The sequence below is a fragment of the Bufo gargarizans genome, chromosome 5, assembly GCF_014858855.1.
Source record: "Bufo gargarizans isolate SCDJY-AF-19 chromosome 5, ASM1485885v1, whole genome shotgun sequence".
Lineage (NCBI taxonomy): Eukaryota > Metazoa > Chordata > Amphibia > Anura > Bufonidae > Bufo > Bufo gargarizans.
The window spans coordinates 269,741,676-269,766,761 of NC_058084.1; the positions used below are offsets into that span (position 1 = coordinate 269,741,676).

Here is a 25,086-nt window from a genome sequence, read left to right on the forward strand (position 1 = left end):
CATATAATGTGAAATATTGATATACATGGTCATATTAATGCCGTAGCATAAATACTCTAAATAGGGCTCATTCTGTCAGTGATTCACCACATGTGTAGACGTGTTGATTATAATCATGGTTAAAAAACATAAAACAAACTCACACAGCAGTGGATGACTACGGCGCCAAAATCCGCGTCCTCCAACCCCAGCTGCGCATGTCCAAACACCTAGCAACACTACCCAAACAAAACAAGACAGGAGGAATCACGCAAGTCCCGGGATAGATCACCTGATCAACCACATGACTATCGCAACTCCCACCTGACACGTCAGGGGGCGGCGCCGGACAACGTCATCAAGGCGGGGGAGCGACGAACGTCAAAGTGCTGTTTTCTCTTTTAGATTACTTCTATCAATGCCTTGGCAGCGGTTTTGATGCACTGCGGTTCCGGATTCCTGCGGTTCTCCGTTTACATCATCTTGTGATTGTGGGGATCCATGGGGCACAATAACCATATACTATATAATTGAGATATATATGAAAATAAATATTTATGTTTAATATGCTGGTTGTCTGTTGATGGCTCTATATATTGAGTGGTGGTCTTCTCTTATTTATCCCTTTGAGAATACGGGGTGAAACTGGGTGTTGGGGTATGATCATGGAAATGGGATAACCATTGGCTCCCCCCTCCCCTTTCTCTCTCTCTCTTTTGCATATTGAGTTGTATGGCACCGATCTTGATAGATCTTATATGGTGCTGTTATACTGTGTACCACGATCACTCTTGTTTTGAGCTGTTATCACAGCGATCATGTACGTTTAGTCTACACATTTCTGATGTTGACATCCATATTTATATCTCGGTTTTGCTGATTATCTAATCAGGTTGTGCCCTCTGTTTCTCCTACTCCCTGTATGTTCCTGTTGCGCGTGTCCTCCCTTAGCTTGGACGCGTCTGGTGGGCGGGGGTGTGCGGATGGTTACTGTGACAACGACGCCAGTTAGCTGACGTCGTTGGCACTTTGACGTTCGTCGCTCCCTCGCCTTGATGACGTTGTCCGGCGCCGCCCCCTGACGTGTCAGGTGGGAGTTGCGATAGTCATGTGGTTGATCAGGTGATCTATCCCGGGACTTGCGTGATTCCTCCTGTCTTGTTTTGTTTGGGTAGTGTTGCTAGGCGTTTGGACATGCGCAGCTGGGGTTGGAGGACGCGGATTTTGGCGCCGTAGTCATCCACTGCTGTGTGAGTTTGTTTTATGTTTTTTAATCATGATTATAATCAACACGTCTACACATGTGGTGAATCACTGACAGAATGAGCCCTATTTAGAGTATTTATGCTACGGCATTAATATGACCATGTATATCAATATTTCACATTATATGCACAAACTGTATGTTATTACTGTGATGCTGTTTTTATTCCGGTGATAATTTTTGCTATATTAGGCTCCTTTCACACTAGCGTTCGCTGGTCCGCTCGTGAGCTCCGTTTGAAGGAGCTCACGAGCGGACCCGAACGCCTCCGTCCAGCCCTGATGCAGTCTGAATGGAGCGGATCCGCTCAGACTGCATCAGTCTGGCGGCGTTCAGCCTCCGCTCCGCTCGCCTCCGCACGGACAGGCGGACAGCTGAACGCTGCTTGCAGCGTTCGGGTGTCCGCCTGGCCGTGCGGAGGCGTGCAGATCCGTCCAGACTTACAATGTAAGTCAATGGGGACGGATCCGTTTGAAGATGCCACAATATGGCTCAATCTTCAGGCGGATCCGTCCCCCATTGACTTTACATTGAAAGTCTGGACGGATCCGTACGAGGCTATTTTCACACTTAGCTGTTATATGCTAAAATAATGCAGACGGATCCGTTCTGAACGGAGCCTCCGTCTGCATTATTATGATCGGATCCGTTCAGAACGGATCCGATCGAACGCTAGTGTGAAAGTAGCCTTAAGTTGTTTTTTCATGTTTACACTGATGTAATTGAATAATTTTCACTTGTATTGTCACAATGCACTCTGGGTATATATACCCCTGGATGACACTTGTAAACTATGCTTGATAAAGACCGCAACGAGCGGTTGAAACGTTGCAGAGGGGAATAAAGGATCCACGATTTCTTTCACCTGACGTTGGAGTGCTGCCTCATTTTTTTGCTACTTATATATATATATATATATATATATATATATATATATATAAATCATTTAATTAACAGGGCCGTATACTCCGGTTTTATCTTTCTGACACTGAGGATCAAACATGCTGGTGGTGGATATAAATGTTGTACACATGTATTATGACTCACTGGTCCTCCAATGTTCCTCCATAAGCCTCTGATTTGTTGGACTATGTCCAAATTCAACAGGAAATAAACTTGCAGCATGTTTAATCAAATGGTAAAGGCAGGCATTTTCCTCTACAAGCATTGTACTAGAAGAGAATAACTCAATTCGTGCACCAGCCGACAGAGCATGTTTGCCAGCCCATTGAGGCCACGTGGCTCAGTACTAAGGTTCTGTATTGTGTATTAGTCCCAACAAGGAGAGATAACTAAAAAGGCTTCTTCATTACAAATATTTAGAGTGTTGAAGATAGTTAGTGGCACTGTATCTTCAGTAAACTTTTGATATGTCATAGGGACATAACAAAAGTTTAGATCGGTGGGGGTCTGAATGCTGAGACCCCACTATCTCTAGAACGAGGGTAGAAAAACACTCATTGTGTTCTCTCTCTTTGGTGCAGGACAGGAAGTGAGACGGACTCAATAGAAGGTCCACATTCTGTCCTACTCCAGTTGCCTCGAGATAGCAACACAGTTAAATTGGTTACCGCCTTGATGTATAACTACTTGACTCCCCCAGCATGAATTAACTCTGGGAGTGTCAGATCATTTACTTACTTGAATGGCGGCTGCGAGTAGGGCTCAGGTGGCTCCCTGGGCATCGGCCCACCAAGAAACTTCTCTGTAGAGTTGGGTTCTTATATACAGTAGGAAAGTATGTAACTCCTTGAAATGTCAAGGGAAAAATTATTTAAAATAAAGCTGTGCAAAAGCGCCATTAGAAAGTGCAACAAAAAGTGTCAGTAAAAAAACAAACACCAAAAATGCTAAATACCTAACAGAACACTAAAAAGGACTGTCTAAAACCACTCTCAGACAGTACGTATTCTCAATATGGCATAGACTGGTGATGTAAGGCCGAGTTCACAATTCAGTTATTTGGTCAGTTATTTCCATCAGTTATTGTGAGCCAAAGGCCTTTGCACACGACCGTATGGCTTTTTCTGTATTTTGTGGTGCGTTTTAAATGGGTCAGTTTTTCAATTTTTTTGTTTCAGTAGTGTTTCCGCTTTCATTTTGCCCATCCGTTTTACAGTTTGGTTTCCGTTTGTGATCCGTTTTTTGCTGATCGCAAACGGAATCAGAAGCATACAATAATGTTTAAACAGTAAGTACATATAAAAATTGGGTTGGGCATAACATTTTCAATAGATGGGTTCCGCAAAAACGGAATGCATACGGAAGACATACAGATGCATTCCGTATGCATTTTGTTTCTTTTGCAGAACCATTGACTTGGATGGAGCCACGGAATGTGATTTGCGGGCAATAATAGGACATGTTCTATCCTTCAACGGAACGGAAATACGAAAACGGAATGCATACAGAGTACCTTCCGTTGTTTTTGCAGACCCATTGAAGATAATAGTTCTACATACGGACTACAAACAGAACACAAAAAAAACGGAACGGAAAAAAAAAATGTGTGCAAGAGGCCAAAATCAGGAGTGAAGCCTACACATAGATAAGGTATAATGGGGAGATTTTCACCTGTTCTGTTTTCTTCACCCTCACCTGGTTTTAGCTCACAATAACTAATGGAAAAAACTGAACAAGTAGCTGAAGTGTGAACTTGGCCTAACTGAGCTTTAATAACTCATTATGCATATATTTATTATTATGTTAATCTAGCAGTGACATACTTGACAGTATTTTTCTATTTTCTTTCAGCTGTCTTTTGCTGCAACAACTCCAGTTTTAGCAGACAAAAAAAAATATCCCTACTTTTTCCGGACTGTTCCATCGGATAATGCAGTTAATCCAGCCATAGTAAAATTCCTCAAACACTTCAAATGGCAAAGAGTAGGAACATTAACTCAAGACATACAGCGATTTTCAGAGGTAAGTGAAAGCATTGTGTGACTTTACAACCATAACCAGACTATCTACTATCAAAGTAATTGTAGGCGCTAGATACTAATAAATTGGGCTACTTTCACACTCGTTTGGTGCGGATCAGTTTGTATTATCTGTAACATAGCCAAGACACATCTGTCTTGAACACCATTGAAAGTCAATGGAGGACGGATCCGTTTTCTATTGTGCCATAGAAAACGGATTTGTCCCCATTGACTTACATTGTGTGTCAGAACAGATCCGTTTGGCTCAGTTTCAGCAGACGGACACCAAAATGCTGCAAGCAGCGTTTTGGTATCCGCCTCCAAAGCGGAACGGAGGCAAACTGAGGCAAACTAATGCATTCTGAGCGGATCCTTTAACATTCAGAATGCATTAGGGCAAAACTGATTAATTTTTTCGACAGCTTGTGAGAGGCCTGAACGGATCTCACAAATAGAAAGCCAAAACACCAGTGTGAAAGTAGCCTTATTTAGAGATTAACTGTCTCTGCATTAAAGTGTTCCAAGAAATTATTTAACGATGTTGCCAAATATGTACACGAGGTATCTGACGGGTTGAGCATTTGTGTAATATACAGGTGAAACTCGAAAAATTTGAATATCGTGCAAAAGTTCATTTATTTCAGTAATGCAGCTAAGGCTACATGCACACGACCGTATGTGTTTTGCAGTTCGCAAATTGCGGATCCACAAAAAAATAAATGGATGAGATCCGTATGCCATCCTTTTTTTTTTATTTTTTTGTGGATCCATTGTAACAATGCCTAAAACGGACAAGAATAGGACATGTTATATTTTTTTTTGCTGGGCTATGGAATGGACACATGGAAGTGGATAGCACACAGTGTGCTGTCCGCATTTTTTGCGGACCCATTGAAATTAATGGGTCTAAATCCTCTCCTCAAAAAAAATGAAATGGACACGGAAATAAAATATGTTTGTGTGCATGAGACGTTAAAAGGTGAAACTAATATATGAGATAAACTCATTACATGCAAAGTGAGATATTTCAAGCCTTTATTTGGTATAATTTGGATGATTATGGCTTACAGTGTATGAAAACCCAAAATTCACAATCTCAGAAAATTAGAATATTGTGAAAAGGTTCAATATTCTAGTCTCAAAGTGTCACACTCTAGTCAGCTAATTAATCCATAACACCTGCAAAGGGTTCCTGAGCTTTTAAATTGTCTCTCAATCTGGTTCAATAGGAATCACAATCATGGGAAAGACTGCTGACCATCATTGACACTTTTCATAAGGAGGGAAAGCTTCAAAAGGTAATTGGAAAATAAGTTGGATGTCCCCAAAGTGCTGTATCAAAGCACTTTAATAGAAAGTTATGTGGAAGGGACAAGTGTGGAAGAAAAATGTGCACAAGCAGCAGGGATGACCGCAGCCTGGAGAGGATTTTCAGGAAAAGTCCATTCAAAATTGTTGGGGACTTTTACAAGGAGTCGACTGAGGCTGGAATTAGTGCATCAAGAGCCACCACAAACAGACGGATCCTGGACATGCTCTTCAAATGTCGTATTCCTCTTGTCAAGCCTCTGCAGAACAAACAAACATCAGAAGCATCTTACCTAGGCTAAAGAAAGAAATAACTGGTCTGTTGCTCAGTGGTCCAAAGTCCTCTTTTCTGATCCGAGCAACTTTTGCATCTCATTTGGAAACCAAGGACCCAAAGTCTGTCAGAAGAATGGAGAGGGACACAATGCAAGATGCTTGAAGTCCAGTGTGAAGTTTCCACAGTCTGTGTTGATTTGGAGAGCCATGTCATCTGCTGGTGTTGGTCCACTGTGTTTCATTAAGTCCAGAGTCAACGCAGCTGTCTACCAGGAGATTTTGCAGCATTTCATGCTTCCTTTCGCAGGCGAGCTTTATGGAGATGGTGACATCATTTTCCAGCAGGACTTGGCACCTGCCCACACTGCCAAAAGTACCAAAACCTGGATCAATGGCCATGGGATTGCTGTGCTTGATGGGCCAGAAAACTCACCTGACCTGAACCCCATAGCGAATCTATGGGGCATTGCCAAGAGAAAGATGAGAGACATGAGACCAATGCAGAAGAGCTGAAGGCTGCTATTGAAGCATCCTGGTCTTGCATAACACCTCAGAAATGCCATAGGCTGATAGCATGCATGCCACACTGCATTGAAGCAGTAATTGATGCAAAAGGGGCCCAAACCAAGTACTGAGTACATATGCATGCTTATACTCTTCAGAGGTCCTACATTTTTCGATTTAACATCATTTTTTAAATTGATTTCATGTAATATTCTAATTTTCTGAGAATGTGAATTTGGGGTTTTCATAAGCTGTAAGCCATAATCATCCAAATTATAACAAATAAACGCTTGAAATATCTCACTTTGCATGTAATGAATCTATCTCATATATATTAGTTTCACCTTTTAAGTTGCATTACTGAAATAAATGAACTATTGCACAATATTCTAATTTTTCAATTTTCACCTGTACATCCTGGATTGGACATTCTAGTACTGAGTGTATCATTTCACATAGTCTTCTTTAGGGCTAATGGACACAATCAACTCATGTTGACTTTAACCACAGCTTCTGAAACATTTATCTACCTAATCTCAGTGAAGTAAATGTGGTTTCTCATATACTCAGAAGACTTGATGAACAACCTTGCTACACTGACAATGTAACCGCAATGATCTAAGTTCTAATGCAGTGTTAGTTCTCTAACCTATATAAGTGATCCTGTTCATAATGTATTTTCTATATAATTAACTAATGTAATAATGCAATTGTCTCTAAATATCAGCAAATGTATAAATGTATAATTATGTTGTAGTGTAGTATGCTAAGATTTGCTGTATTTTTTGCCCCATAGGACGCATTAGTACTGGAGGACCATGTCAGGGATATAAAGCAAATGCTTTATATAAAATAAAGTATCAAGGGAAAAATTTCACAGGGAATTGATCCTAGAGGTGGACATATAAAACACCTCAAAAAGAGTTTGTCGTTAATTTTATTATATTGTACAATCAGTAAAACATGGTACTGATCGTTTATGTAAAATATAAATGATTTATTATACAATAACTTAGAATACAATCAAAGCTTATTCAATAATATGCAATAACACACAGTAATATTTAGTGCCCCAAATTCGCCACTAGATGGCTCTAACACAAATACCAGTGTTCCTTATTACCTCTCAAACATAAAATGTAATACAACCATGTTGACCACAATTATGAGATATACTATTAGTTGACTATACACAGTAACTATATAGTGATAAAGATAGATACGAACCCTTGCTCTGCTCAAACTATGACCAATCTCGGATATCGGGTAGTATTGCGACACAACTTATAAATTATCAGGCCTGATATTGACTATGGAATGTGAATATTCCAATCAGATAGTTTCTCCAATATCAATATTAGATCTTTTATTCAATAATATGCATCTTTACTGAATAGTGATAATATTGATGTAGCACTTTTAACATTATACATCCGCACTAAAGCGGGGAATTACTAAATATCAGGCCAATTAATTCAATCAATACTACACATAATAAAGTTATATGTTACCCGAGAATGCAGATGATATGCAGAGTCTAAGGGAAGTCAGCTTCTTTTTCTACCTCCCTCTCTCTTGTGGGTGGTTTATTATCCAAAAACTTATCAGTTAGACACACCTTCCTAGCTTGGAGTTTTCCAATCATTGTTGGTTAGGCGTGTACATATGATAATGACTATGATGCCACTGTATGACCCAGAATGCATTTCTGCTGTTGGTGTAATGTTACTTATTTATTCCTAGGTGGCACTATTGCATAAGCTACTAGCATCATTACTAGTAAGGGATAAAAACCAGGTCTGACTTCATCTTACATTCCATACACATAACATATGGAATCCTAAATCAAAAGTAAAACTTTGACATATATACCCATTAAAGTATAGACATTCAGGTACCAGTTTAGGCACCTCCCAACTATCAAATTTATGGTACCGATAATATAATAGACCTTGTACTCTCACAGACATATGTGTCTCCCCTGTCACTTCAACGGGTGATTGTTAGTTAAAATAACACCGCCTTTCCTGAAACAGAGACTCATTAACAAAGTCTATACTTAAAATTCTTCTCATCATATTTTAGGAGTACATGCATTCCTAGTGAGAAATATATAAGATAATAGTTGCACTGACGTCCTTCATAATAGTTAATAAAAACAATACATATGTTCTATTGATTGTCTTATACTAAGAAAACTAAGGTTCTGCTTCACCAATAGATATCAACTGTAGGAGTAATTAGTACCAGATAGGTCTAGAGAATAGATGATACAGATTACGTTTCACAGGTATAGCATGGTCACATTTGGTAGAAACGTTGTAGATTAAATACAATTTCAAAGTTTATTAGATATACGTTAAAAGAAAGGGGAGGATATGTAAGGCCCTACTTCAATATATACAAACACAAAATAGAAAATAAATATATAATTGGCCCTCTGAACTGTTATAGAGGGCAGTAAAATCATCCTCTTGATGGGGATAGGGTAGACAGCCGCTTTGTAAATTTAGCCAAGATAATATAGCTATTTAACAATATGGGCAGTGAAGGGACTATATTTTATTAGTGGGGAGGTCAGCAATTTGTTACCCACAAAGTGTAATTAGATCCCTGATTCGCAGCTTTAAATTGTCTGGCTACTTGCACCTCTGAACTCGCAGTAGCTCATAATGTCCTGATGATATGCTGCGCTACAGCGGTTTAATCAGTGTATACCAGCTTGAACGTACCACAGAGTGTATAGCGTTACTATTTACATACACTCTATAGAGCATCTTTCTGGGCAGCCAGTAATTCCACTTCAGATACGTAAAGAGGTACTAAGGGGTGATTTTGCTGCCCTCTATAGCAGTTCATAGGGTCAATAATATATTTATTTTCCTTTTTTTGTGTTTGTAGATATTGAGGTAGGGCCTTACATAGCCTCTCCTTTCTTTTAACGCATATCTAATAAACTTTGAAATGTTATTTAATCTACAACGTTTCTACTAACTGTGACCATGTCTAGAGAATATCCTTATCTCAGTCATAAATATATAAGGAGACAAGAATGACGCTTCTCAGATTGGTACATCTATTGAGAAGAAACCTTATAAACAGTGTCCTTTCCATGAACCTATTTTGGCCGACTATAAAATACATACGAAATGGTGAATATATCACAATATGGCCTCATATATAATCACATACACTATAATTTAGACATAAATGTTATATACCTATGAAAAAGCACAACAACCAGGAAGTGGTGAAGGCTTTGTGCTCACCGCTTCCTGGTCCTCGTCTGCCAGCTGTGCAGTGGCTGCACACAGCATGAGGGAGCTCTGTACGTGCCATTTCACAGCACAGCCGACACCAGGAGGTAGAAGATCGCTGGCGGTGAGGAGCGGCAGCATCCAGGAGCAGGAGAATTAAGTGATTTTTTTTTTTATATGCATGGGGCTGATCTGAAGCAATGGGGGTGATGAAAGGCATAATGGCTGATAATGGGGGCTGATGAGAGGCAAAATGGCTTATAATGGGGGCTGATGAGAGGCATAATGGCTTATAATGGGGGCTGATAAGAGGCATAAGGACTGATATGAGGGTGATGAGAGGCATGAGGGATTATATGGGGGTGATGAGAGGCATGGAGGATGATATGGGGGCTGATGAGAAGCATGGAGACTGATGAAAGGCCATTTACATTGGGGTCGGAGTTGACGTCTGATTGGGGGTCTGATCTGTTATTAACATTAGGGGTCTGATTGGGGCTGTTAGCTGAGGTCTGATTAACATTGGGGGTCTGATTGTTCTGACCTGAGGTATAATGAAAAATATTTTTTTCTTATTGTTCTCCTCTAAAGCCTAGGTGCGTCTTATAGGGTGAAACATACGCGGTAATTGGAAATTTATCAATGAGAAGGTTAATGGAAAGTATTCAAGCAATTTACACCTATGAATTTTAAATGCCGGTCCAGGTTTTGGCAGCACTTGGCTGTCCTTAAATAGCCAGCTAGGCTCAGAAGTGAGGTCTCTGTGTTGCGATCTGGGAGCCTTGTTTCTGGATAAAGGCTTGCTACCTGTTTGGTGTGAAAACATGTTGGTGCTGCTATGGTCAAGGACTCTTTGAGACAGAATTGCCGCACGGCGTGAATTACCACCAACACTGCAAGATGACTTTTTGTTTGATTATGACTGCTTGTTTTGTCACTTCCCTAAAGTGTGAATAAAACACTGAACTGTTTGATCCAAAGAACTTGTTGTTGCCTCTATACTGCGTCCGCTATTCCTGTCCACTAGAGCGAAACCCCATAATACACACACACGCCATATTTTTTAGACTATAAGATGAACACCACTCCATTGCTTCTTCTGGGTCCTACTGTGTTGTGTAACCTGACGGGGCACAGTGTCAGGTCATAGTGTGCGCTTATGTGATGCCCTGACGTTGTGCGTGGTCTGGACACAGTGCACAGCAGGACCTGGAAGAACACTAGGGAAGCTGAGTACAGCCAGCGCAGCATAACCCTAACCTCCCCATGCCTCCCTCATGTTTATGACCGCTTCCATAATGGGGAAAAAAAAGTGTGTATACAGTATATACTGTGTGTGTGTGTGTGTGTGTGTGTGTGTGTGTATATATATCCACACATTCTGGCATAGGTGTAAATTGCTAGAATACTTTCCATATAATATACATATATTATCAGTTCTCTTCACTTGACTTTTCCATCAGTCATTGATATATTTTAACAAATAACTGCTAATGACTAATAGCAAGCTTTTGAGACTACTTTGGTTCTTCAGCAGGCATGGAGTAACACAAAATCTGAAGAGTCACATATGTATACACAAAATGACATACAGATAGTGTGGTACAATAGAACTAATAGGAGAGAAAACAGCTATAGCAGTAAATAGATGGAACATTTCAACGAGTGTCATTAATATCTGGTTCATGTTTGAGATGCCTACACAGGGACTAAGTGGCACATTCCTTAAAGGGAATGTGTCATCAGAAAATGGCCTATTGTTTAAATCATGTTTTTATGTCTAACATATTTTTAAATAGTTTTTAATGGTGTTATTTAAAATTTTCCATGTCAATATCTATATTTAAACAAATACGATAAAATCCTGCATTTTTCATACTGGCCACTAAGCCTAATAATAGACTGCCACTTTACTGCAGTTACCTGCTTATCTATACGCAGAGGTGATATTATTTGAGGCAGAATTAGAATGACAGATACAACAGGGTCCACCATTCACAATAGGTGATTGTCATAGATTATCTATTCTTGTACAATCACCTCTGCACAAGTCACAGAACATGCCATAGAAAACTCTCCCATAGAAGTCATTGAAGTCTCCTCCTGACCATTGTTTCTACAGTCCTGATCAAAAGTTTAAGACCACTTGAAAAATGGCAAAAAAATCATATTTTACATTGTTGGATCTTAACAAGGTTCCAAGTAGAGCTTCAACATGCAACAAGAAGAAATGGGAGTGAGACAAAACATTTTTTGAGCATTCAATTTAATGAAAACAATGAATAAGCTGAAACAGGCTGTTTTTCAGCTGATCAAAATTTTAGGACCACATGCCTTTAAATGGCCAAATCTGTGCAAAGATGTGGATTCATTGTCATTTTCTGTCAGGTAGTCACATGTTGTGATGGCAAAGGCAAAAAAACTCTCCCTTTTTGAACGTGGTCGGGTTGTTGAACTGCATAAGCAGGGTCTCTCACAGAAGGCCATCGCTGCTGAGGTGGGACGCAGTAAGACAGTCATTTGGAATTTCTTAAATAATCCTGAGGGTTATGGAACAAAAAGTCAAGTGGAAGACACAAAAAAATTTCAGCAGCACTGAGCCGGAGGATCCAATTGGCTGTCCGTCAAGACCTCGACCCAAATTAAGGCCCTTACTGGTGCTGACTGCAGCCCCATAACCATCAGACGGCATCTGAGACTGAAGGGCTTCAAAAACAAAAAAAGTCTTCAAAGACCTTGTCTCCTTGAACGCAACAGAACTGCTCGTTTGGACTTTGCAAGAGCGCACCAAACATGGGACATTCAAAGGTGGAAGAAAGTTTTATTCTCTGCTGAGAAAAAATTTAACTTTGATGGTCCTGATGGTTTCCAACATTACTGGCATGACAAGAAGATCCCACCTGAGATGTGTTCTACGCGCCACAGTGGAGGAGGCGCCATAATGGTCTGGGGTGCTTTTTCCTTCAGTGGAACAATGGAGCTTCAGGAAGTGCAGGGGCATCAAACGTCCGCTGGCTATATCCAGATGTTGCAGAGAGCATTCCTCATGACTGAGGGCCCTCGTCTGTGTGGTAACGACCGGGTTTTTCTACAGGACAACGCTACAGTATACAATGCCCGCAGGACAAGGGACTTCATCCAGGAGAATAACATCACTCTTTTGGCCCATCCTGTGTGTTCCCCTGATCTAAATCCAATTGAGAACCTTTGGGGATGGATGGCAAGGAAAGTTAAAAAAATTGACAACAGTTCCAGACAGTAGATGGCCTTCGTGCGGCTGTCTTCACCACTTAGAGAAATGTTCCCACTCACCTAATGGAAACGCTTGCATCAAGCATGCCGAAACAAATTTTTGAAGTGACAAAAAATAACGGCGGAGCTACTCATTACTGAGTTCATGTTTGGAAGTTGGATTTCTGTTTCGGGGGGGTTTAGTTTTTTTGGGGGAGGTGTGGTCCTAAACTTTTGATCAGCTGAAAAACAGCCTGTTTCAGTTTATTCGTTGTGTTCATTAAATTGAATGCTCAAAAAATGTTTTGTCTCACTCCCATTTCTTCTTGTTGCATGTTGACACTCTACTTGGAACCTTGTTAAGATCCAGCCATGCTAAATATGATTTTTTTTGCCATTTTTCAAGTGGTCTTAAACTTGTGATCAGGACTGTATGTCCCATGGGGTTGCCGTAAAGCAATTTTTAAAAAATTCTGCGTAAATGCTGATAATATGTATACAGTGACAAAGCCCTGTCTCTATATGATCAAGCCACTTTGTAGTGACCAAAAAGCAGAAGAGTCATACAGAAGTGTTAAGGGTGTACAGAGCACAGACAGAACCCTATAGTAGAAATTAAAATGGATCCATCCATACTGTATCTGTTTCATGCTTCCTTATATCATATACAGGCAAGGATAAAATGTGATGCAATCTGCAGACATCATAGTATAGAGCAAAAGAAGTTGTAGAGATTGATATATTCTTTTGTGGGAAAAGATTCAACCAAATTTGTCATTTAAACATTTTAATCTCTGTTCTTTCTAAGCTCAATGTGCATGGGTGCCACTGTTTCAGTGATTGATTGCATTATCTTTGTAAAGGCGGGTTTACATGGATCGACCAGAAAGCCAGTTGTCAGAAGGAAAAGTGGTCCTTTCCAACAGTCGGCTGCTCGAAAAAGCTACATTTACATGTGATCGCTCATCCTCATACAGAATCATGGTTTCTGGGCAGCAGGTCGCTGACAGCACAATGTCCTGCCCAGAAACAATGAGTGATGTGCCTGCATGAACTGCAGGATCACCCAATGAACAAGCGGTTCACTCATTCATCGGTGGCACATTTAGAGGGACAGATTTGCAGGAACGAGTGTCCGCAGGAGCGTTCGTTCCTGATAATCTGCCCGACAATCAGGCTGTGTAAATCCAAAGTGTGTATAGAAAGATAACTGTCACTGAAAAGATGGTACCTGTGTACAAGTGAACTCAGAAAGAGCAGGAATTTAAAGGGATTCTGTCATTAGATTTTAGCCCTATAAGCTAAACATATGCCCATGTCCGTACTAAAAACATGAATCCTAAACTGGCATTATTAAACCTGCTTGTGGCTCTATTAGCCCAAAAACAGGTTTTTATACTCTGTCAATTGCCTAACTAAGGTGTCCAATGGGACGTCCGTTAATACAGGGTGCCCGGCCGTCTGGTGCCCAGCGCCTCCTTCCCAGTCTTAATCGCCGCCCTCCCTGTCTACAGTGCCGCCTTCCTCACCTCAGCGCCGCCTCCGCAATCTTCCCATCTCTCTGCCAGATCCGGCACCTGCGCACTATGCTCAGCCTGATGCGCCGTGGACTCCTGGCAGCAGCTTTGTTGAGCAAAATGCGCATGCGCATCAGGCCAGGCGCATGCGCACTTTGCTCAATGAAGCCGTTGCTCAGGATCCCGCGGCGCATCAGTCTGAGCATAGTGCACAGGCGCCAGAACTGGCAGAGAGACGGGAGGATTGTGGAGGCGGCTCTGAGGTGAGGAAAGCAGCACTGTACACAGGGAGGGCGGTGATTAAGACTAGGAAGGAGGCGCTGGGCACCAGGCGGCCAGGCACCCTGTATTAACGGACGTCCCATTGGGCACCTTAGGTAGGCGATTGACAGAGTATAAAAACCTGTTTTTTGGGCTAATAGAGCCACAAGCAGGTTTAATAAGGCCAGTTTAGGATTCATGTTATTAGTACGGACATGGGCATATGTTTAGCTTATAGGGCTAAAATTTCATGACAGAATCCCATTAAATGTATAAGTTTGCTGAATAGTTTCCCATAATACTGTATATCACTCTGCTCAGCTCCTCCTGCTCTATCTCATGCTGCCTGCAGATTGCACTGTACTTTTGGTGACACTATGCTTGTTTAACTCCTTTTCATTTTTGTATATAAAAGGAGGAGGACATAATGACTATTTGGGTGATTTTTTCCTCTCTGTTTGAAAGTACCGAACTCAGAGCAGGCATTTTAGAAGAAGAAAAATATAAGACTATAGACAACATTCTGTCAAGACAATGGTCTGAAAATAACTTTTTAATTGATAATATATAAATACAATATGCACTACACTTCTGCTGAACTTTTAGACAATAGCAATAAATCAAGTTTAAAAATTGAACGTCAAATGGTCCGTCCTATGACAGTAAAGTCAAGAGAGGTTCATATTACAGTCCTTTAAAATATTACATGAATGGGTGATAAGGAGTGTCAGCAAATGTACAGTATGTTAATGACTTCTACAAGAGCTAGCTGGCAAAAAGTGTTTCAGTTAAGGAGATGAGATTGGAAGTGTGGGTTCCACAGGTGCATTGCTCATTAAAGGTACACAAAGCCTGGCAACGAGGGGTGTAGCTATAGGGGAAGCAGGGGAAGCGGCTGATTTGGAACCCGATTTTCAATGACAATATATACAGTGACACTATAGGAAAACTGCTGCTACTCTCCCGTAGGAGGACAATCCTAAAAGAGGTCAGATCGACCTACAGAAGACTTTCAAACTGCAAAAAACAATGTTCATGTATCCATTGCAAAAAAAAACTTAACAAGAACAATGTTTGTAGAAGGATATCACAACGCAAGCAGCTGCTGTAAAAAAAAAAAAAAACACTTGTTGCCCACCAGGTTTTCCCAAGACCACCTGAATATTGCACAGTGAAATGTTCCATGAATAGATAAGACAGAATGGGAACTTTTTGGCACAAGTGCACAATATTATTGCTACAGACATGTGTACAGACAATGGTTGTGGAACCACTGTGTCAAGTAACCGATTTGACGTTGGGCCAAACCCCAGGGGCATTATTTTGGCATCTTCCAGTATTCAGCCTTTAATCCCTGCTGTACAAGCATATACACTTTGCTGTAGGTTATCAAAAAGACAGCAACCTCCTGGGGTGGTCCTGGTCTACAGTACCAGGAACACTAGTGCAAAGCACCAAAGGTACACATATGGCGCAAAACACGGAGCACTAGCAGACAAACAGACATATGGACTTCATGCACTTGGACACATGGACTTCAGGAACGGACTTCGGGACTTTCAGGCACAGCATATCTTAGCAAGACTGACTTCAGTTAACTTAAACATTGTTTAGACACAGCAGATACATACAGAAACTAGGCAAGACTGATTCAATAAGATCTAGAACAGAATCCAGACAACACACAGAACAGAATTTAGCAAACAAACTAGATAAAGAATACAGACTGTGACATAGCTAGAACAATCCAGACACAAACTGCAAACTAGAACTATGATTAAGGCCTCAAGCACACGACCGTTCAGTTGTTTGCGGTCCGCAAATTGCGGATCCGCAAAACACGGAAGCCGCCCGTTTCCCATTCTGCAATTTGTGGAACGGAACGGACGGGCCATTGTAGAAATGCCTATTCTTGTCCACAAAATGGACAAGAATAGGACATGTTGTATTTTTTTTTTGCGGGGCCACGGAACGGAGCAACAGATACGGATAGCACACGGAGTGCTGTCCGCATCTTTTGCAGCCCCATTGAAGTGAATGGGTCCGCACCCGAGCCGCAAAAACAGCGGCTCGGATGCGGACCAAAACAACGGTTGTGTGCATGAGGCCTAACTCACAGACTCCAAGCAGAACAAAGCAAGATATGGCAAGCCAGCCATGAGAGATAAGGAAGTTACTCAACCAGTGCAGGATATAGCACTCAAGAGACATCCACCAAACTGACAGAGAACTCAGGACTATAGAACAGACTTAAAGGGAGTCTGTCACCTGTTTTTCACCAACATAAGTAAGAGCACTGCCCCATAGAAGATTGCACACACATCCCAAGCCTACCTGTGTGCACTTTGTGTCTGTATTCCATGTCCAGGAAAAGCACTTTTCTTCTGCTGGAAAACAGCTCCCAGGTGCCCAGCTTGCCCAAAGCAAACCAGCCTGAAGAGGGGGGGCTGCTTTAGTTGCTCATATCTTGGGATTGGTAGCCAATAGAAATATGAACCTTGTTTGAAAGCTGGCATTCCAAAGTTTCAAACGATACCAGAATCACAGCTTTATATCCACTATATCAGAAGATATGGCTGTTAGAAATCGAGTCAGGAGTGAAAGCTGCTTTTACATTCACTTTCAGCTGGACACCTGGGAGCTGTTTTCCAGCAAAATAAGGGTCCATTCACACGTCCGAAGTGTGTTTTGCGGATCTGTAAAACACGGACAGCGGCAATGTGCGTTCTGCATTTTGCGGACCGCACATTGCTGGCACTAATAGAATATGCCTATTCTTGTCCGCAATTGCAGACAAGAATAGGAGATGTTCTATTTTTTTCAGGGAACGGAAATGCGGACCCGGAAGTACGGGTCCGCATTTCTGGATTCGGGACGCACATTGTGTGGCCCCATTGAAATGAATGGGTCCGCAATTCCGTTCCGCAAAATGCGGAACAAAATTGCGGACGTGTTAATGGGGACTAAAAGTGCTTTTCCTGGACATGGAATACAGACACAAAGTGCACACAGGTAGGCTTGGGATGTGTGTGCAATCTTCTATGGGGCAGTGCTCTTAGTTATATTGGTGAAATACAGGCGACAGACTCCCTTTAACAAACTCATCGGACACATGCAGACACACAGACAGCACGGAAAAGGTTAATCCTCTCAATATAGAACTGAGGTGCAGTACAAGCACTTAGGCACAATTCACATCACAAGAAACGGGGAAAAGGACAGAGAGTGCAGTGGAACTAACAAAAAGCCATACCAGCCATACTGGCCCAAAGCAGCTGCTACTGGCATGGATGGTACAATGGTACAGGTGAACCGCTGTTCTAACAGTTATGATTGGGGGAAAATAACACTGCACACAAAAAGCTCATCACAACTGTGAAGCATTGTGGAGAAAGTATCATGGTTTGAGGCTGCTTTGCTGTCTCATGTCCTGGACACCTTGTGATCATTGAGAGAACAATGAAATATATAAGATGTATCAAAACATTTTACAGGAGAATGTACTTGACTACAAGCTAAAGAGACATTGGGTGATGCAACAAGACATTGACCCAAAGGACACAGTAAATCAACTAAAGAATGTTTGAAAAGCAAGATGAATAGTTTTGGACTGGCCAAGTCAGAGTGCCAAAAGTAATGGGCGCTTCCATCAATACAGGTGGAAGCGCTCATTGCTGGAGCGCTGCCGCCCACATACTGCGGTGGGGCACGGAAGCGCATAGTTCCCTGTCCCGCCTCCAATCACCGCCATAGGCTTCAGGCCTAGTAGGCCTGAGGCCTATGCAGTAGTCAAATCCCGGTGTGTGATGATGTCATTGCACGCTCCTGTGCCGGGATGCAGCAGCACAGTGAAGTGTGCGCACCTTCCTCTCCTCTGCAAGCTCAGGTGAGTATTTAGCTTTTAGTTTCGTTTTTTGTTTTGTTTATTTATTTTATGTGCCAACTTTGGGGGACGACATGGGAGACTGGGGGGCACACAGGAGGACATGTGGGGGCAAAATATTATGGGAGGGATTACTATGTGGGGGCAAATAATTATCGGAGGGATTACTATTTGGGGCAAATAATTATGGGAGTGATTACTATGTGCGGGCAAATTACTATATGGGGCACTGTGGGGGAAATTACTGTGGGGGGGGCAGTGTGGAGGAAACTACTGTGTGGGGGAAACTACAGTGTGGGGAAAACTACTGTGTGGGAAACTACTGTGTGGGTGAAACCACTGTGTGCGGGCAGTGTGGGGAAAACTACTGTGTGGGGCAAATTACTATATGGGAGTAGTGTGGGGGAAATTATTATATGGGGGCAGTGTGGGGGAAATTACTGTGGGGGGGCAGTGTGGAGGAAACTACTGTGTGTGGGAAACTACAGTGTGGGGGGCAGTGTGGGGGAAACTACTGTGTGGGTGAAACCACTGTGTGCGGGCAGTGTGGGGAAAACTACTGTGTGGGGCAAATTACTATATGGGAGCATTGTGGGGGAAATTACTATATGGGGCAGTGTGGGGGAAATTTCTGTGTGGGGGAAATTACTGTAGGGGCAGTGTTGGAGAAATTACTGTATGGGGGCAGTGTGGAGGAAATTACTGTGTTTGTGGGGGGCAAATTACTATGGGGGGCATTGTGGGGGAAATTACTATATGGGGGCAGCGTGGGGGGCGTTGTTATTAGGGAGGCACTGTACGGGCTATTCTATTATATCTGCGGACACTATACAGGGATTATTGCCTGGGGCACAATATAGGGTGTTATTATTACTGGGGGCACTCTAGAGGACATTATAGCGGCTGTAAACACTATAGGGACATTTAGGGCTCATGAACATGGTGTAAAGTAGAACTGGCTTAGTTGCCCATAGCAGTCAATCAGATTCCACCTTTTTATTTTTGAAAGCTCTTTTGGAAATCCAGTTCTACGTTAAACCAGTTTGATAAATGACCCGAATTATCCGATCACTATTTTTTCAGCAGTATAGTACCTGGGGCATTGGGGGGCACAACGGGCACAGGTATTGGGGGTGGCAGCAGGATGGCACTGTGGGGACACCAGGATGGGGAGGTTGATAGAAAAACTGAGAAAGCTAATGTGTCTGTGTTACAAACTCTGTAGAGACGAGATGCGGCTGAAGGAATTTCTCATGGCTGTCTAATGGAGGAGAAGAGAATGAGAAGGTCTACATGGCAGGAGATGTCCCTGTATGTAAGAGGTATGTGGTCAAGTATTGGGGGCGGGGGTGCCAGAGAAAGGACCCATCCCGAATGCCAAACACCCTAGGCACACCACTGGGTCATATATATCAGAACGGCAGAGGATCGACTCCCAGCACCCCTGCCGATCAGCTGTTTGAAGAGGCCTCAGCGTTCTTATTAGCACTTTACACATCAACATTGCAGCGGGGAGCAGGTGTAATTACAGCTTCTCTAACCCATTCACTTGACTGAGAAGGAGCAGTTGTAGTTACACTTCATCCCATTCAAGTGAAAAGGATGAAGGCGCTGTAATTACACCTGCTCATCACCGCAATGTTGACGGCAAGCAGGTAAACAGTGAAGAGAATGCAGAGCTAACACGAGCGCTGCAGTCTCTTCAACAGCTGATCAGCAGCGGTGCTGGGAGGCATCAGTATCAGTAACTGGTCAACCCCTTTAACCCTATTAAGATGATGTGGCATGACCTGAGGGCTGTACACACAAGGCATCCAAAAAATACTAATTTGCAGGGAGGAATGGTCAACAAATTCTCCTTACCATTGTGCTAGTTTTATTTGCAGCTATAGGAAACATTTTTACTCTGCTAAAGAGAGATTTACAGGTTAAGGATTCACTTACTTTTTCTCCCTGTTTACTCAGTGTGCTCAATAAAAGACATATCCGGTACTGTGTGTTATTAGTTTACTTACATTCTGTTTATTTATAATTGTGAAAACAGATTACGATATCACAATATTTTATTAGTAATTGATGCAGAAATCCAGGTAAATAAAAAGTGTTTACTTACTTTTTATTGCAACTATATAATTTAAGTTAATTTAATGCCCCTTGTAAAGTGTAAGGCTAGGTTCACGTCACTGCCAACGGTTTCTGTTCTGTTACAGAAAAACAGAAAATAATATTTCCTTTATCACCATTGATTTGATTGGTGTAATACTAGCATCTGTTATGCTCAGTTTGATTCCATTCTATCATGTTACTTTATTTTTCATGTCTGCAGGACTTATAGTTCAGCCAAAATAACGCTAACATGACAGAAATAAGCTTTCTGTTCTTTTTCATTGAATGATGGATAAAAATGTTAGGTGTTCAATTTGTATCCATTATTCAATCCAACGGATCCATGTTTTCCTGATTTTCTATTCCTCTAATAAAATAGAAGTAAGGAAAGTTAACGCAGATGTGAGTTTATGCAGCTTTTTTGTAGAATTTGGGGATTCTGTGACACTTTTATTAAAACATAGCATGCTCTAGGTGGTTTTCAATCATTTTTCTCCATAACTTAAAAATGTCTGAAAAAAAAAAACACTTTTAAAACGCAATTAAAAATGCATGTAGAAGTGCCATGAATAAATTTTTAATTGTGGGCTTAATTTGCAAGTATACAAATGCTACAAAAACCAATAGCCCACATTTTCATGTATCTAGTTTTAGAAAAAGTCACTGTATCTACAATGAACAAAAATATAAGCGCAAGACTTTTGATTTTGCTCCCATTTTGCATGAGCTGAACTCAAAGATCTGAAACATTTTCTACATACACAAAAGACCCATTACTCTCAAATATTGTTCACAAATCTGTATAATCTGTGTTAGTGAGCACTTCTCCTTTGCTGAGATAATCCATCCCACCTCAAAGTTGTGGCATATCAAGGTGCTGATTAGACTGCATGAATATTGTGCCTTAGACTTCCCACAATAAAAGACCACTCTGAAATGTGCACAGTTTTGCCTTACTGGGGAATGGGGGGGGGGGGGGGGCAGAAAATCTACCAGTATCTAGTGTGGCCACCATTTGCCTCAGTGCAACACATCTCCGTCGCATAGAGTTGATTAGGTTGTTGATTGTGGCCTGTGGAATGTTGGTCCGCTCCTCTTCAATAGCTGTGCAAAGTTGCAGAATATTGGCAGGAACTGGAACACGCTGTCGTATCCCAAACATGCTCAATGGGTGACATGTCCGGTGAGTATGCTGGCCATGCAAGAACTGGGATGTTTTCAGCTTCCAGGAATTGTGTGCAGATCCTTGCAATATGGGGCCGTGCATTATCATGCTGCAACATGAGGTGATGGTCGTGGATGAATGGCACAACAATGGGCCTCAGGATCTCGTCACGGTATCTCTGTGCATTCAAAACTCCTTCAATAAAATGCACCTGTGTTCGTTGTCCATAACATACACCTGCCCATACCATAACCCCAACGCCACCATGGGCCACTTGATCCACAACGTTGACGTCAGAAAACCACTCACCCACACGACGCCACACACGCTGTCTGCCATCTGCCCTGAACAGTGAAAACCAGGACTTATCCATGAACAGAATGCCTCTCTAACATGCAAGATGCCATCGAATGTGAGCATTTGCCCATTCAAGTCAGTAACTTACGAACTGCAATCAGGTCCAGACCCCGATGAGGACGATGATCATTCAGGTGAGCTTCCCTGAGACGGTTTCTGACAGTTTGTGCAGAAATTCTTTGGTTATGCAAACTGGTTGTTGCTGTAGCTGTCCAGGTGGCTGGTCTCAGATGATCATGGTGGTGAACATGCTGGATGTGGAGGTCCTGGGCTGGTGTGGTTACACGTGGTCTGCGGTTGTGAGGCCGGTTGGATGCACTGCCAAATTCTCTGAAATGCCTTTGGAGATGGCTTATGGTAGATAAATAAACATTCATTGCACGGGCAACAGCTCTGGTAGACACTCCTAAAGTCAGCATGCCAATTGCACACTTCCTCAAACGTTGCAACATCTGTGGCATTGTGCTGTGTGATCAAACTGCACATTTCAGAGTGGTCTTTTATTGTGGGACGACTAAGGCACACCTATGCTAATTCCTGCTGTCTAATCAGCACATTGATATGCCACACCTGTGAGGTGGGATGGATTTTCTCGGCAAAGGAGAAGTGCTCACCAATACAGATTTAGACAGATTTGTGAACAATATTTGAGACTAATTGGTCTTTTGTGCATGTAGAAAATGTTTCAGATCTTTGAGTTCAGCTCATACAAAATGGGAGCAAAACTAAAAGTGTTGCATTTATATTTTTGTTTAGTGTAGATTGCCAAGGGGAAATGGCTTAGGCAGAGAAGAGGTGTGGCCTATTATGCAATGTTTTGAATCACAATTTGAATTATTTACACTGTCTACAGGGTTAGTCAATCTGCCCCATTGTGTGAAGGTGGGCTAAACTAGGGCCTCACCTTTAAATAATTCATATTAATATAGAAATGTATCAAAAATCTCAGTCTAGAGGTCAGTCTGAAAATACTGCTAGTGCAACAGAATGTTAATTAAACATTTTTTATATACTGTGGTGATCCCAAGTTTGCTGTTCTATAATCTGAAATGGAAGGAAATGCCTACCTGAAGGTCTATTAACCTATTATGCTCAGTCCGGTGTGACACATATGCACATATTATAGATCTTTGTAGACATTTTCAAGAAGGGAGAAGTGACATTCTCACATGTGTGATATTAGGAGGTACTTTTCCAACTCTAGCAAGCCAAGAACTTTTGATTAAGCTCCTTTGTGTATGATGAGTCTCTTTCATATAGAAAGGGGATTTGTCAAGCTGATGAGAAGCTAAGCTTTCTTCATCAACATTTGTTATAGTATGAATACAATAACACTAAAAAATAACAATAACCTTCTAGAGTTCCATGCACATATGAACTGCATAAAAATGCCTGACTCTGCAAACCATCTGCCATGACTAGTTCTCATTAGGACTCTCTTATGATCAACATCTGGTAGGATTAGAGACTCCTCTGAATGACAAAAGGATTTACTTTTTAGTGCTTACATGTAGCTTTAGCTCCAGAAAAATGACTGAAATATGAATTAAAATAGAGTTCTGCATTGTTTAGACCTTGTTTGCTAACAACTAAGGGGAGATACAATAGTTCTCAAAATATATTATGTGTTTATAAGCAGCATAATCTCTCCCCGTTTGCAAATTTAGGATTTTCTTGTAGTATGCAACATTAATGGCTAATTATCTACTGCCAAAAATTACAAGGCAGAGGCACTCAGATACAACCTGTATATCACATAAAGGGTCTGCTGCTGATCTGGCTATCTAAAACATTAGGGGTGAGGGCCTGCTGCTGATCTGCCCATCTAAAAATGATGGGCGAGGGCCTGCTGGTGACCCTCTAAAACATTAGGGGTGAGGGTCTGCTGCTGAGCTGACCCTCAAAAACATTAGGAGCGAGGGCAGCCTAATAAGCATGTTGATATGATGGAGGAGGAGGACGACGAGAAAAGAAAGATTGAACCAGATACCCTTTTTTGTGGTGGAAGGGGTGCATGGGAATACAGTGTATTCAATATACCATAAATGCCACATTTAAAGTGCCTTTATGTTCAGCCGCTTTCCTCTGGTGGAGTAGAGAAGTCAGGGGCAATCCAGGCCTTGTTCATTTTGATAAGAGACAACCTGGCATCATTTTCAGTTGACAGTCGGATGTGCTTATCAGTTATTATGCCCCCAACAGCACTAAATACCCGCTCTGACAAAAGACTGGCAGCAGGGCAGGCCAGCACCTCCAAGGCGTAGAGCGCCAGTTCATGCCACGTCTCCAGGTTGGACACCCAATAGTTGTAAGACACAGAGGGTTCATTGAGGACACTGACACAGTCTGCTACGTACTCCTTCACCATCTTCCAAAACATTTCTCTCCTTGTGACACTAGGCCATGCATCAGGGTGAGGTTGCTGGCGGTATGTCATGAAACTGTCCCAGGCCTTGGAGAGTGTTGCCTTGCCTCTGTTGGAACTGCTGTGTGTTCCCAGTCACTGAAAATAGTATCTAAAAAGACAGTTGCAATACCAACAACAAAATCACTGAAGGCAACTTCTTAAAACTTCACTTTTATTAAATATATCCAATAAAACAGGTCCCAACAGGGCCAATATACTCGCAGTACAACAACCAAAGAGCAATCAATTAGGGACGGCAAGAAGCAAAACCGGGTAGCATCATTGAGAGATCAAAAAAAACTAAGATTAACAGCAGCACAGTGAAAAATAGGTGGACAACCTTTCCTCAAGTATAGTGTGTCCAAAGAAAAGGCAGCACTCCAACTGTGGTGAAAGGTGATGGGTCCTTTGTCAAGCATTACAATAGTGTCACAGTTAACCTTTCAAAGTCCCAAGTGGTTACAACATAAGTTTACAAAGTCATATCACATGACTTGATTTGGGTATATATACCCATGTGTGACACTATTGTAATGCTTGACAAAGGCACCAATGTGTGGGCTGAAACGTTGCCAGGGAATAAACGGGTCATCACCACAGTTGGAGTGCTGCCTTTTCTTTGGATATACTATCATTGAGAGATCAAT

The 25,086-nt window shown here is 41.8% G+C and overlaps 1 protein-coding gene across 1 annotated transcript in view; it reads left to right on the top strand.

Moving 5' to 3' along the window:
* The window catches only part of GABBR2 (gamma-aminobutyric acid type B receptor subunit 2), an 858,895-nt gene that overhangs the window by 391,212 nt on the left and 442,597 nt on the right, over positions 1–25,086 (top strand). Inside the window, exon 3 of the mRNA XM_044294545.1 lies at positions 3,998–4,168. Within this exon, the coding sequence (XP_044150480.1) occupies positions 3,998–4,168 (171 nt within the window). The remainder of the gene's footprint in view (positions 1–3,997; positions 4,169–25,086) is intronic.